This window comes from Dipodomys merriami, unplaced genomic scaffold, assembly GCF_024711535.1.
Source record: "Dipodomys merriami isolate MVZ:Mamm:240054 unplaced genomic scaffold, mDipMer1.0.p SCAF_30, whole genome shotgun sequence".
NCBI lineage: Eukaryota > Metazoa > Chordata > Mammalia > Rodentia > Heteromyidae > Dipodomys > Dipodomys merriami.
In genome coordinates, this window is record NW_027204493.1 from 15,551,717 (window position 1) to 15,567,500 (window position 15,784).

The 15,784-nt window shown below is 39.2% G+C and overlaps 1 protein-coding gene across 2 annotated transcripts in view; it reads left to right on the top strand.

Moving 5' to 3' along the window:
- Map3k1 (mitogen-activated protein kinase kinase kinase 1) overlaps positions 1–15,784 on the top strand; it is a 70,594-nt gene that overhangs the window by 23,213 nt on the left and 31,597 nt on the right. For both annotated transcript variants that reach the window (XM_070041197.1, XM_070041198.1), the window contains exon 2: positions 14,540–14,690. In XM_070041197.1, the coding sequence (XP_069897298.1) occupies positions 14,540–14,690 (151 nt within the window). The remainder of the gene's footprint in view (positions 1–14,539; positions 14,691–15,784) is intronic.

Below are 15,784 nucleotides of genomic sequence, written 5' to 3' on the forward strand. Positions count from 1 at the left end.
CCACCCCATCAATAAGTGAGCTAAAGAATTAAAAAGAGCCGGCGCTGGTGGCTCACGCCTGTAATCCTAGCTACTCAGGAGGCTGAGATCTGAGGATCACGGTTGAAAGCCAGCCGGGGCAGGAGAGACCGTGAGACTCCTATCTCCAATAAACCACCAGAAAACCGGAAGTGGCGCTGTAGCTCAAGTGGTAGAGCGCTCGCCTTGAGCTGAAGAGCTGAGGGACAGTGCCCAGGCCCAGAGTTCAAGCCCCACGACCGACAAAAAAAAAAAAAAAAATTAAAAAGAGACATATCGAGAGGAAATAAGAACGGCCAATAGACATACGAAGAAATGCTCAACTTCTCTAGCCATAAAAGAGATGCATATCAAAACAACATTGAGATTTTACCTCACCGCAGTTAGAATGGTTATGACCAAGAAATCTAATAACAACAGATGCTGGAGGGGATGTGGCCAAAAGGGAATCCTATCGCATTGTTGGTGGGAGTATAAACTTGTTCAACCACTTTGGAAAGCAGTATGGAGGTTTCTCAAAAGACTCCACATAGAGCTTCCCTATCTTCTAAGAGAATAATGTCTCAGTAGGTGAAGGTCAAGGTTTTACATTCCCACTTTTGGGCATTTACCCAAATGCTCACAGACAAGGACATGCTAAAGCTACCAGCACAACTATGTGTATTGCAGCATTATTCTCCATAGCTAAGATATGGAACCAGCTCAGTAGATGAATGGATCAAGAAAATGCCTCCATTAGGAAGAATGACATCACCCCATTTGTTAGGAGATGGAAAGACTTGGAAAAAATTATATTAAATGAAGTAAGCCAGGCCCAAAGAAACACAGGTCCCATGATTTCCCTTATCTGCAATAACTAGTATATGTCTAGGACAAGCAGAAGAGGTCAAAGCTACATACATATGACCAGGGCCAGAATTCAAACTCCACGACCTACCAAAAAAAAAAAAAAGAGAGAGAGAGAGAGATAATATCATGAGATTCTGTTTGGACGACTATATCATGGTGGTTATTTCTTTGCTGTTTAATGGCAGTAGATGGTAAGTATTGAGCCACAGTGCCATTTCTGGCTTTTTCTGTTTATATGGTACCGAGTAACTAAGTCCAGGGCTTCATGCACTCTAGGCAAGCAGTAAGCCAAATTTCCAGCCCTCTCCTTTGGTCTTACTGTGTGCTTTTTTCTTCTTCTTTTATTGTTATTATAATGCTGATGTACAGATGTACTATTTCATAAGTCAGGTACATTTTTGTTCTTGTTGGTTGTGGGACTTGAACTCAGGATCTAGGTACTGTCCTTGTTCTTTCGCTCCCCCCTTTTTTTTTTTTTTTTTTTTTTTTGTCAGTTGTAGGGCTAGAACTCTGGGCCAGGGCACTGTCCTTCAGTTCTTCAGCTCAAGGCTAGCACTCTATCACTTGAGCCCCACAGCACCACTTCTAGTTTTCTGGTGGTTAATTGGAGATAAGAGTCTCACAGGTGTTTCTGCCCAGGCTGGCTTTGAACCACGTTCCTCAGATCTCAGCCTCCTGAGTAGCTAGGATTACAGGTGTGAGCCACTGGCACCCGGCCTAGCACTCTCCCATTTTAAGCTACAATGCTACTTCTGGGGCTTTCTGATGGGTAATTGGAGATAAGTCTCACAGATTTTCCTACCAAAGGCTGACATTGAACTGTGATCCTCACATCTCAGCCTCCTGAGTAGCTAGGATTACAGATGTGAGCCACCAGCACCTGACATAAGTACATTTCTTACTGGGCAATGTTACCCTTTTTCTTGCTGTCTTCCCACCCATGCCCACAAATTGTATAGTTCATTTTCAACATAGTGCCTATTGAGTGCCACTACTGCATTTGTTCACATTTTGTCCTTCCATTTCTGTGTGCCCCTACCTCCCCCAAGAGAGACAAACAAGACAAAAACCTTTCTAGAATCTTGTTCCATTATGAATATTTCATTTCCCCAACCATGTACTACATTCAGTAGTTTTTTGTGCCAAGTGGTGAGCCCATCTTCCCATGGATTAGAGTAGCTAGGATTCTTGTGCCTTCCCAAAATTAGAATAGAAACAAAACTTAAATATAAGCATGAGTCCTTTCTTGGCAGATTTCAAAACCTTCCCACCATTTTACTGTGCTTCAGGCTCAAGAGATTTTTTTTTTCTTTTTCTTTTTTCATAAGCTGGGCATATGAACACAGTAAGTAAAATATTTAAATAAAAAAGTGACTGGGAAGAAATGAACTTTTTCAAGAAGTAATAGAATAGGACTGAGGAATGTAAAACCTTCACCTACTAAGAGACGTTCTCTTAGAGGATGTTAGTTCAGGTGTTTGACCACAAACTATAGGTTATCAGATATTCTATGTGGTGCTTTTTTGTTTTGGGTATTTAACAATAATCATAAAAGATTGAGAATGTGAATGCTAACAAATACAAGAATCAGAAGGCATGTCTAAGGTATATTAAACAGGTAGGTTTCATTAGGAAGCCTATGAAGAGAACACCATCCACTATTCAGGCAGGCAAGAAGTTTATTTACTGCACTGCTGCCCCTGCCGTGTATGGTGGAGAGGCGTGGCTGAAAAGGAAGGGGGTGACCCATCCCTGGGCCAAGACTTAGCTAGGCCAGGGACAGGAAGAGGTGTGGCCAAGTGGGGGAAAGGTGTGGCCACTCTGGATCCGGATGTGACCTAGCAGGAGGGGAAGGTGACTGCTTCCAGGTCTGCCAGTTACCTAGGTAACAGATACTGGACGGAAACGGAGGGAGGTCCCTGTGCAGACCTTACAGTGTGTTATTTCAGAATTTTTCATAGACATTACTAATACTATATTGACAAATTTGAGGTAATGCAGTCTTATTGGTAAACAACTGTCTCCAGTTTCCCGTTCATTGAAAATAAAAAAGCACCTTTATTTTTCTCTTTTGTGTGTGTTTGGGTCTGGTGGGGTCTTGTTACGTAGCCCATGCTGGCCTCCAACTCATGTATAACCCAAGAAAGAATGATATATTTTTTTTTAAGATCCTAGATGACAGGAAAAAATGTAGAGGTAGGCACAGTGGTTCATGCCTGTAATTCTAGCTACTCAGAAGGTGGAGGTCTGGAAGATCCAGGGTCCAGGCAGGCCCAGCAGGGGAGGGAAAGGGAGGGTGAAGTCAGCAAGTGGAATGGGCAGGTACACACTTGCGATCCCACCTACTTTGGTAGGAGGATTATAGACTGAAGCTGGCCCCAGGCAAAAGCACAAGACCCTACCTGAAAATAACTAAAGCAAAAAAGGGTAGGAAAGTGACTCAAGTGGTAGAGCACCTGCCTAGCAGGCACAAGGCCCCAAGTTCAAAGTCCAGTATTGCCAAAACAAGTGTAAATACATACACATATGTAGTATATAATATAGGCTATAAAATAAAATATAGTACAGGGTATTAGAATTCATGCAATACAAAATGTTTATGTGTGTGTATATATATATATACACACATACATATATACATGTGTATATATATATATATATATATATATATATATACATGTTTGGGTTTTTTTGGTTGGTCCTAGGGCTTGAACTCTGGGCCTGAGCATTGTCCCTCAGCTCTTCACTCAAGGTTAGCACTCTACCACTTGAGCCACAGTGCCACTTCCAGTTTTCTGGTGGTTTTATTGGAGATAAGGGTCTAACGGACCTTCTTGCCCTGGCTTGGCTTTGAACCGTGATCCTCAGATCTCAGCCTCCTGAGTAGCTAGGATTATAGGCGTGAGCCATCGGCACCCAGCCAAAAATGTTTATGTTTTTAAGTTATCTTGCAGTGACATCTGCTCATATTACTTAATGAATTCTAGCTTGCTGAATAGCAAGTATTCTTTATACATAATTTGCGTGTGTGTGTGTGTGTGTGTGTGTGTGTGTGTGTGTGTGTGTGTGTGTGTGTGTGTGTGTGTGTGTGTGTGTGTGTGTGTGTGTGTGTGTGTGTGTGTGTGTGTGTGTGTGTGTGTGTGTGTGTGTGTGTGTGTGTTCCTGGGGCTTGAGCTCAGGGCCTGGGCACTGTCTTTGAGCTTTACTGCTCAAGGCTAGTGCTTTTGCCACTTGAGCCACAGTTCCACTTCTCCCATTTTGGTGTTTAATTGGAGATGAGTCTCATGGACTGCCTTGCCTGGACTGGGTTTGAACGTCAATCCTCAGATCTCGCCTCCTGAGTAGCTAGGATTGCAGACAAAAGCCACCTAGTCCTGGCCTAAAAACTTAATTTTTAATAATACAAAGGCAAAAATACTGTAAATATGTATTCAAATTAGCCCTCCAGAGACTAGTAGGACTCTTGCATACATTGTTAACAACCTTTTCCCTTAAACAAAAAATACATAAAGAAAACTATAATTTCTGTGACCTGACACAGATTCAGCATTTCTGATACTGGTATCCCGGACTCTGAGCAAAGTAGGCCACGTGGCTACAGAGCTCTGTCCTTGGGAGTCAGGGGTTCAGCTTGGGACAGGAGCACAGCTGGGACTGAGGCATGGCCAAGGGCAGTCAGACTTCCCTACTCATTTTAGGCTTGTGCTGTACATCTTTAGATTCATTGCACTTATGCATAGGAAACAGTTATGTGTCTTAAAGACTATAAAAGTTAATTTTTAGTATAAAAGAAAATTCATTCTTTATGTTCTCTACATTTTTTTAATTCATGCTTTATGTTCTCTACATTTTCAATAGTTTGATTTTCTTGAGTTTTCTGAAGTAGTTTCATGAAAATGCTTCTCACCCTTCTTGGTAATTTGATTTATTTTTACAATAATATCAGCATTAAGCTGAAAGTCTGTATCAGTATTTCCTAGTGTGACATCTCCAGGGGATTTGTAGATCCTCATAGGCAATGTAGGTGATGGCAAGGATGTTAAGAAAGCTTCTTCACACTTGAAAACATTGAGAGCCACTGGATTGCAGGAATGACAAGAATATTTTCCACAAATAAACTATTGAGAGGTTATCTCCAGATATAACACTTACAGAGTGCTTGAGTTTCTGTTAAGCTTTATATTTCTTGCTTCCCTAGTAGGAATCTGATGGTCATATATGAATTATAGTGTTTACATTGAATAGTGTTGTACAAAAGTTTTCACAATCCACGTCACCAGTCAGCAAGGTACCTTCTGAAACCAGAAAACAACAGTTCTAGTTTACAACTTCCATGTTTTCAAATAACAAATACTGTTAAATTATAAAGCAGGGTAGCATAGGATAAGGACAGGGCTATTTGAAGACAGAGAGATCTGATTTTGAAATCCAGAATTCCTACTCGTTGTGGATAGCTCATTAAGATACTTGTTCTTTCTGCAAGTGTTTCCCCTCAATAGTGAGGATAACAAGTCTTCCCTTATAGCCTGATGAAACATCTAGCCACTGTTTGGACAGCACCTAGAACAAAGGAGTTCCCCCATAAAGGGTAGCTTTGACAATAATAGTGGCATTTACTATGTGCTAGCCATGTACTTGGTACTGTTATAATTGCTCCATCCATATTCTTTTTAAAACTGAGTTGGAAAGGGTATACAAAGGGCTGAGAACATGGCATGACATATTGTGAGCCAAATATTAGCTTATTTTTATTGATTATATCCATTTTACTGAAATGGGTGGGATGAAATCTGGAAGTTTGCTTCTAAGTTTGCATATGGACTTATGTACCAAATTATGTGGTAAATACTATTATCGCTGTTTTATAGTGAGAAAACAAACAGAGCTGTTAAATAACTTAGGTCTAAGTGATACTAGATAGCGTCAGACCTTGCGTTTGAAAGGAGGCAATCTAGCTGCAGAGTTCATGCCCTGGATCACCACACTATACATCTTGATTATGTATGTGGTATATAACATCCTGCCTTATCTAGGTAAGCCTAGAAACATGTCTTTCAAGATATATGAGCTCAGTTGACTAAGCAACCCTTTTTGTTTTGTTATACAGTCAGATTTCCTTCTGGACCTTGCCCTGTTAAATGGTTCACTAATGGAATCTAGCTAGATTCCTCTGGTTTGGAAAGCTGTTGTTTCCATCCATACCAGTGCTCTATCCCTCACAGTACTTTCTGAAGGCCCCAGTGTGGGCTTTACATATATGAGCTTGAGAACAGCTATCATTGCCCTTTAGCTTTCTGTTGGGCAGCACGGCTTCCTCAGCCCCTGCATGACCTCCTTCACTGAAGGAGTCTTGCAGTTTCTGCCATGTGCGGATGTTGAATATCTTCTGACTTGAGTCACTCAACCATCACTCCAATGATACTACTGTTATGCTGAAAGTCCAGACTGCCAGAGCAGAGTCTGTTTCCATGAAATGAGAACTACTCCCTGTGCTCTTTTTAAAAATGTCTGCCGTAAAGTATACAGTGGCTCACACTGTAATCCTGGCCAACCTGAGATCAAGAGGAACAAAGTTTGAGGAAAGCCTGGGCAAAAAATTCGTGAGAGTTCCCCACCCACCTCAATCAATAAAAATCAGACAGGATGATACAAGCCTGTCACCCTGGCATAAGTAGGAGGGTCACAGTCCAGGCTGGTCCTGGCAAAAAGTGGGACCCTATTTGACAAATAATGAAAGTAAAAAGGATCGAGGAATGTCTCCAGTGGAGAGTACCTAGCAGGCACACGGCTCTGAGTTCAATATACCACCAGAAAAAGAAACAAAACAGATTTTGTGTTTTCTTGTAGTCATGTAAAGGCTTTTTTTAGAGTAAAAGGGGAAAGGAGTTCTCTAGCTTCTTTGACTTCACCGTAGGCCTAAGTCCTTGATAGAAAGTAAGTAGACTAGGCTGGGTTAAATCTTGGTAACAACTGTCAGTATTGGAATGGGCCAAGCTCATGTGCCTGGCACTCATTCCTTCCCCTTGAGGAAAATTCAAATCTAGAGACTTTACCTGTCTTGCTGGCTGGCTGTTAAAATAATCTTTTTCCTCTGTGTTTATATTTTTGCAGCCTTGATTACAGTGAACATATGCTTAGGTTTGTGATAGATTAAGTCTTAGATTGACACATTAAGACAGCTGGTGTTAGTTTCATCTATGAGTTTTGCTACTTAGGAATATTGACATTGGAGCCAGAGGGTCTGTAGAGATTTCTTACAGTATAATCTAGGAAGCACTTAGTTATCAAAGGAATTCTGCTAAAAGAGGTGCTGTATATCTTTTTCCTTTTGATGCTTCTGGAGGATTAGGGATCTTGTTTACCAACCTTTTGTTTCTTTATTCTTATATTCAGTGCTTACCTATGATAGGTTTGCCAACATTCATTGAATTGAGTGGTTGCTGGCATTAAAAACATGGAGCAGACAAGCTGCATTTGTCAGGAAGTTATTCTTCCTCATTCTGAGCATCCTACTTAACATGCCTTTCCACCAGCTGGAAGGAAGTAGTACAGTATAGAGCTCACTATTCACAAGAGTTTGTGGGATGGGGGGCGGGGGGAGAGCAACTATTCTCCTAGCAAAGGCTGTATAAGAGAGCTTTGTATTTTAATTCAACAGTATCCCCTCTTCATTAATTTCAGAACATTAAAACTTTAGAAAAGTTGTTGAAAATGAACTTTGCAACTTGTGGCAGGGACAGGAGGGGAAAACTGGGAGAAAGGGAGAGAAAGGGTGACATTGTCCAAAAGGAAATGTACTTATCACCTGACTTAAGTAACTGTAACCCCTACATCACCTTTACAATAACATAATTTAAAAAACTTAAGGAAAGGATATTATTAGGCTAGAAGATACTCAGAATACAACATCTAACCATTAACCCCTTCTCTTTGAACATAGGAAGGGAATATGTGCAATAGCAGACTGCTTTTCCATTACTAACCTGTTTATTCAACCTCTTACAAGAATTTAGACTCATTTGGAGAAGATTCTGGAGAAAAACACCGATTGGAGATTTTTGTAATGGCAAACCACCAACAACAGTGAAAGGAGCCAGCCATCTTTTCTGTCAAATGTCTGTACGATTGCCACAGGCCAGTGCTCCTGGATGGAGGATGATGGTGGGCAGGATGTAATAGGTTGCCTTGCTGAAACCTATTGTAGGAAGTTCTAGTCTGCTTCTTTAGTGAAATACTAGGTTTATGCATCATCGTCTTGTAGACTTGCCCAACCTTAGATTTGTTAAAGAATACAAAAGGGGAATTCTTAAAAGGAAATACACCTTAGTCAAATACTGTTTTTTGTTTTGTTTTTCAAAGCATCCCTTTCCTTGTTATACTGATCTGTGTTCACCAATTAAGGAAGAGGACATAACATCCTATTTCCCCTCCCCCAAGGTTTCCAAAGATTCTTCCTCAAATATCAAGGACACAGCATAAGAAAGAATAAACACTGGAATTTTTAGCAGAGAGTATCAAAAGAATACAAGCCTTCATAGGCTTTTGTTGGAAATAAATGGGAAATGAGACATACTGATTTTAAACGCCTAAGAAAACATGGGCTCCCAGAAAAGTATTTGTATTAAATCTGACAGTTTCCTAATTCCTGAGAGAAGAGTATAAGGAAGAGTAGTAAAATATAGAGGTTCTGTTACAAAAATGATTTCTTTGGTGAGTGACAAACAGATTCTTTTTCTAAATTATCAACCAGATTCCAGTGGTGCATGTCTACTCAAGAGGCTAATATCTGAGGATCTCAATTTGAAGCCAACTCAGGCAGGAAAGTCCATGAGACTTATTTCCAATAAATCACAGGGAAGGCTGGAATTAGAGCTTTTGCTCAAATGGTAGAGCATTAACCTTGAGCAGAAGTCCAGGAACAGCAGGCCCTGAGTTCAAGCCCCAGGACCAACACATCAACACACATACTCTCTCTCTCTCTCTCTCTCTCTCTCTCTCTCTCTCTCTCTCTCTCTCTGACAGTATTTTACAGTTTATTTATTCTGTCTCGTAGCACAGCATTGTTTTTCTGTCACTCAGATTCTTATACATGTCATGACATGACAAGTCTAACAAAAATCACTCATTTCTGTCTGTTTGATCATTTTTCCACTTTCCTACATGGCTATTACAGAAATTTTAGTTTAAAAATCCTGACAAGTCAGCAGATTTCAACAGCATGCTTGTTTCATTGTAGGCTAGTTTGTGTTAACCTTGAAAGAAGTGTACACCCTCACCTACATTCATCTGCTTTAAAAAAAAAAAAATCTTACCTCAGTTGCTGATTTCTAATTTTTACTTCTTGACCCAGCCTAACTTGATGAGTAACTTGATTTTTTCTTAAAATTCTTACTAGTATAATCATTGCCTAATCTAATTGCCTCTGCATAGTTGTACCTTCCAACATTAAATTCTGATATATATATATTATATATATATATATATTATATATATATATATATTGCTGGTCTAAATTATCATTTCCTCATGGCAAGTCTTCTGTTACAATGTGACATTTTCTTGGCCTGTCAATATGACTAATTTGTTTCTGTGACTTGATAAAATATATTTATTTAGTTTCATTCTTATATAAATCTGTTGACTTTTGCATCCAACTATCAACTCATTTGGACAGAAATATTAGGCTTTTTCTAGATTTGGATAGAACATTTCAGTTCTGTAATTGAGTGTTTCTTTAGTTATGCTCATTAGACAGATTTGTTGTGGTACATTACTAAATTGAATGTGGTATTTCTTTTTTTTTTTTTTTTGCGGGGGGGTGGGGAGATGTTGCTCTTGGGGCCTGAACTCTGGGCCTGTATGCTGTCCCTGAGCTCTTCAGCTCAAGGATAGCGCTCTACCACTTTGAACCACAGTGCCACTTCTGGCCTTTTCTGCTTATGTGGTGCTGAGGAATTGAACCCAAGGCCTCATGCATGCAAGGCAAGCACTCTATCACTGAGCCACCTTCCCAGTCCATGTGGTGCTTCTTAATAGAATCTTCAGCACATTTCTGAGGTACATGAGCATACCAAGGAAACATGTTAGGCAGGCTTTTACATTATTGCTTTATTTTTTTTTTCCTTGGGTCTATGCAAGTAAAGACATTATCTAGAAAATGTCTTTACATACTATTATTATTGTGATTTAACGTGTTTATCCGCAGGGGATATAGCCCCTTTGGAATGATACTTATCTGTAGACATATCCACCTGAAAGTCTACCTTGGTGCTTTTATTATACTGATAAAAGACAAGTGTATAGAAAACAGCACATTAGCTTTGGTGTTTTACAGTATATGTGTCAGTTAAATGGCTGTTAAAGTATATACAAAATATTTGTGTTAATTTTACAGGATATACTTGTGCTCCAAGGCAGTTTTATGAAATTGATATTTTAAAACTCGTAAAACTCATATTTGTGATCAGTAGTTATGCCTTTTAATAATAAAATACTCGGGTAAAGTTCAACAAAAATGCATCTCATTAAAGATAAACTTTTCTTCACTTAATTAGGTTCCCTTTAATCATCCTCATAGTTCCCTAGTTTATGTTAGCAGTATTTTATGCATTCACTGTTTCCTAGTTTAAATGTATGAAGTGTCTAGTACATGAAGTCTGAATCACTAGGAATAATGTTTTTGGTAATCTCTTGGAGTATATTTCATATTCTGTAGAGTATCACTTACTTTAAATGTGTTCATACAAACCTATAAGAATGTATAGGATCAGAGAACTGAACAGCTAAAATACAATTTTTTTTTTTATTCCCTTGACTTTTCTAAAGGAAGACTTGAGTATGTAGACTCCATAGACCAGGTTACAGGTAATTGGGGGATGGGGGGGGGGAAGGAAAGAAGATGACAATATAAATCCTTATAGAGTTATTCAGTTTAAGATACTGACTAGTAGCTACCTTGTCTTTTTAGAAATTCTGTTTCCAGTTCTACACAAATATAGGAAACTGAATAGCTTTTGGTTCTCCTTGAAACAGTTTACATGTCCTGGGACATGTAGTTTTGGGTCCTTAGGTGTCCACTATGTGAATGCTTAGATTTTGTTGATTGGAAATGATCCAGCTACTGGCATTTGTTGCTCTGTTGCAAGGCATAGCAGGGGAAAGGCCCTGCCCTCACAGCACTTACCTTTGCTTATTATTTAGGTCAACTAGTGAATGAGCATTGGCAATGTGACTCCATTATTCAAGGTTAATTTTGTACATAGTCTTTGTCTTTGTAGATCATATTTCATTTCCAAAAATTTGTAATTCTTACTGAAGAGTGCTGCTCATTCACATAGTATGTCACACTCACTGCCTTGTCTGGCCTCAAATTGTGATCCTTCCACTTATACCTCCCAAGTTGCTGGAACCACCGATGTGTACAGCACCACACCTGCCTTGTTGTTGAGATAAGGATCTCACTAACTTTGCTTCAGTCTAACCTCAAACCACTAACAACCGGTCTGCCTTCTGAGTAGCTGGGATTGTAAGTGTGCACTGCCACACCCAGTTTTGCGTAAGGTTATGCTGTATTACAATGAATATTTAGCACACTGGGAATAAGTAGCTAACTTCCATAAAATGACAGTAAGAAATTCTTTACTGAAGACATGCAAAAATAGAATATTCCTGGCCAAAAAAATACCCACTATCTCTGAAGATAAGTGTAAGTCAGAAATTGAAGAACAAAGGAATAAACAAATGCAGCAGTGCTATTTTCTGGACACTAGGTTGAAATGAACTATACAACTTGTTGGTGGGGATGGGAGGGAAGAAGTGGGAGAGAAAGAGAGAGACAGAGACACAGAGAGAGAGAAGGAGTGGCAAAAACAAATGTACTCTTTACCTAACTTATGTAACAGTAACCCCTCTATACACCTTTATAATAAAAAATAAAAAATTTTAAGATAGATGTAAGTGTGAAAGATGGGTTGGTATATTTAGGAACTATCATAGTACTTTGGAAACAGGGAAGTGGTTAGCATTTAAAATACTCCCAGAAGAGAGTCTGGTTTATAGGCAAGATAAAGTTTTAGTAAGATGATTAGATCTAGATAAAAAACAAAACGATCCTGTAGAAGAAGAGGGGAGAAAGCTACAAGTGAGACGGTACAGTCAACAATGGCTGGCACTGCACTGGTCAGATAAGGGAGGACCAACTGGCTTTCCTGAGGAGGGACTATTGAAGCAACTCAGCCGTTAGTAGGTGAATCCTGAAGGTCTAGAACGAGGACTAGAAACCTCACCTCAGAATGGAAAGGGTCTTTGAGGTTCTAGGTCAAACAAAAATTCATTTTGAAGAATGTTTAGAAACAAAAAAAAAAAGAAAAGAAAGGCAAGAAACCCCACATGCCTTAAATAAATGAAAAAAGATAAAGCCCGATTTCTAACAGTGCTTGAGTTTCTGGTATTAAGTCTTCAAGGTAGTTATCCAACGCATGTTTTTTATTTGAAAAGCCACAAACGTGTAAGCTGTTACAGTTAAAACAGCAGGTGTGTTTTTAGGTATTAACTCTGGCAGAAATAACTCCCCCCAAATAATATGTACTAACCATCTGAGACTAAAAATGCATCTTATCTCCTAGTGTCATTGCAGCTGTCTGTTAGACTAACTTTGGTTAAAAAACATACTTAGGTTCTGCTGTAGTTACACTATTAATGGATAACACATGATAAAAAAGCAATGCTTTCTTCCCATAGTTCAGTTTCTATTTCAGAGACAAAAGAAATTGAGTAGATGTGATTTCTTCTTGACATGAAAAATATGATTCACTATACATTGCATTGATTCTGAAATCCCAGTGGTTGTAAACTAAACAATTACTTTTATACCATAAAGAAAGAAACTGAAAAAACATTACCATTTCAATTATAACATTTAAGTGGCATTCAGATTTCATATATTAAAATATGAAAAGAATCCCCATTTTAGAATTAATGGTGTATAATCATGGAAAAACTTTAAAAAAACTTTTAGGAACAACAAAAATTCCTCTAATAACATCTAAATTGAAATTTTAATTATAATTAAATTCAGATCAATAAAGACTTAATAACATTGAGAAGCCACTCAGTTTTAAAGATAAGAAATCCTTAGGACTGCCATAGGTGCTGGTAAATGATGGTTCATTTAGTATATGTGTTAACTTCTATTATGAGCCAAACATGTTTAGATGTTTGGATACATCTAGATAAAACTGCTTGTATCCCTGATGGAGCCTGTAGTTGGTAAGGAAAGGAGAGAAGGAGGGATGCCTTACAAATTGCCATGATCTCTTTGGAGGAAAAGTACAGAAAACAACTGGGTGTTCCTAATTGAGACCCAGAAGGTCTCTGAGGAGTTGAGGAAAACTTAAAGAGTGAGTATAAAATAAGTAGGCACTAAAGTAGCAGAACAAGAAACTGCCTGAGCAGAAAAGCCCTGAGCAGGAAAGATCCTGGAGTTCTGGGAGGGGCTGGTGTAGTGAGGTCTTGAGAGCAGATCACCTCAGACGTTTGGCTGTGCCAAACATTCTGAAATTATTCCAAGCCCAGAGGGACGCTATTAGATTTTTAAAGGTAAGGTGATCCTGGTGGGTCTGTGAGGCCTGGATGAGACAGAAGCAGCTCTCTAGGAGCCTGTTGCTAGTTCAGACCACATAAGTTAGTGACTCAGCCTGGTACAGTGTGAATAGAAGATAAAATTTTCTTGAACGTACTTTCAAAAGTATTAGCACAAGTCTTGATTTGCATACATTTGACTCAGCAATTCTATTTCTGGGTATTCTCAAAAAATAATAAAGTACAAAAGTTTTACTGCTAGTATTCATATCCATATTGTTTATATCTTAGCTTTAAAATTACAGTATTTTGGGTTGGGTATGGCAGTGCATACCTGTAATCCCAGCACTTTGGAGGCTGAAACAGGATTATCAAGGCTCTGTTTCAAATATAGTATTTTCTAACATAGGGGAAGACAAAGAGGAAGTCATGCCTCTTTCAGGCTCTTCATGGCAAATAAAAACTCTTCAGAGTTTATTTGTATCATCCAAGAAGGCCTTTGACAGTGTCTGAGTGAGGGCCAGCAACAGAGGTGCTGAAAATGCAGACCCTTCTGAAAGATTGGGGAAGGAGAGACATGTGGACCAGTGGGCAAAGATAAGAACCTTCCTCTGGGAGTTCAGGAACTTCTGGTAATAAAATGCCCTTCAGTTATACTATGACTAGTCTGGGAACCCTATCCATAACTACAGCATTGTTGCCCAGAGGGAAAGTTGCCTCTCATTCAAGAGACTTATAAGTGAAGAGTTTGCATTCAGCTCACAAAAGTGGCTTCCTGTAAATCTAAGCTTTCCTTAAGTATTTACTAAGCAAATGTATAAGCTTATGCTAATGATCCACTAGGGTAACTGTCTGGAAATAAAGGTCCACATTAATGTTTTTAATAAACCTTCAGCTTCTCGCTATAAGTTCAACAGCACAATACTTGATAGTTTACAGTATTTTCGTACCTCACTGAAATCTTCTGGGGGTTTTAGCAGCTATCATTTTGGTTGCATGTTTGTTGGAAGTATGAACAGTACTGTTCTACTTGGTTTTGGAAGTTATTTTTCTATGTAGAGTACTTACTCCTCTTACTTCTCCTCTGTTTTAGTCGAGAAATGGAGAATAAAGAAACTCTGAAAGGGCTGCACAAGATGGACGATCGCCCGGAGGAGAGGATGATCAGGGAGAAGCTGAAGGCCACCTGTATGCCTGCCTGGAAGCACGAGTGGTTGGAGAGGAGAAACAGGAGAGGCCCTGTGGTGAGTGGCCAGGGGGCCCACAGGACAGAGGCTGGGGGAAATGGAAACCAGCGAAATAGGCTCCTCTATATTTTGTTTCTTCATTCGAAATGCAGCATTTTCATTTGCTTCATGTTCTGACCATTTGAAATAAGACATACTGTAAACTGTTCATTAAGCAACTTAAAATGTTATAGAAACTTTAGTTGGTAGAGGACTGGTAAATCTTTTAGCAACACTGCCCTCTAATGTCAGTATCTAAAATCCTCTTACCTGACTTCTGTACTGCACATTCTAACTTAGAGCGTTTGCAAATTTACATTAGATGTGTTATCTCCCAAGGCTGACAGAAGGAGTCGAATTCCAGAAAATTTCCAAAAAAGCAAAAGAAAAAAATTGACTGTGGGATTGAAGATAAATTAAAAGAAATCCTAGGTATCTAGGTTAGGCAAAGCAGGAATACTCTATCCTTTTCCCTGGTTAAAGTTTAATAGTAGCATTATGATCATTGGTGCTTGATGCTTGATGTTAGGTGGCTGACACCTGTAATCCTAGCTACTCAAGAAGCTGAGATCTGAGAATTGCAGTTTGAAGCCAGCCTGGGTGGGAAAGTCCATGAAACTCTTTATCTGCAGTTAACCATCAAAAAGCCATAAGTAGAGCCATGACTCGATTAGTAGAGCATAAGCCTTGAGCAAAAAACTCAGGGACAGCACCCAGGCCCTGAGTTCAAGCCCCAGGACTAGCACAAAAACAAAGAGACGTATTATGCAGTGTGCTTCTACATTCCTATGAAGGAAGTTTCCTCACTAGTCTATACCAGCATGTTTGTTTATATTTGTTTTTTAAACAGAAATGGCAACACGGCAAAGGATCTAAACTAAACTCATGCCAAATGAGTTTAACATGGGCCCTAGTTAAGTTAAATTTAAATTAATTGAACATAAAAGTAAACATAGAATTCTTCAGTCCAACTAACCACATTCCAAATGCTGTACCCTCATGTGGCTAGTGACTGCTGCTGGGGTGAGCTGTCCCATCTCCCAGCCTGTTAGAGATCTAGCAATGCCCGGGCTCTTTTTAAATGTCTCAAGCACCCTTAAAGCTTTGCACAT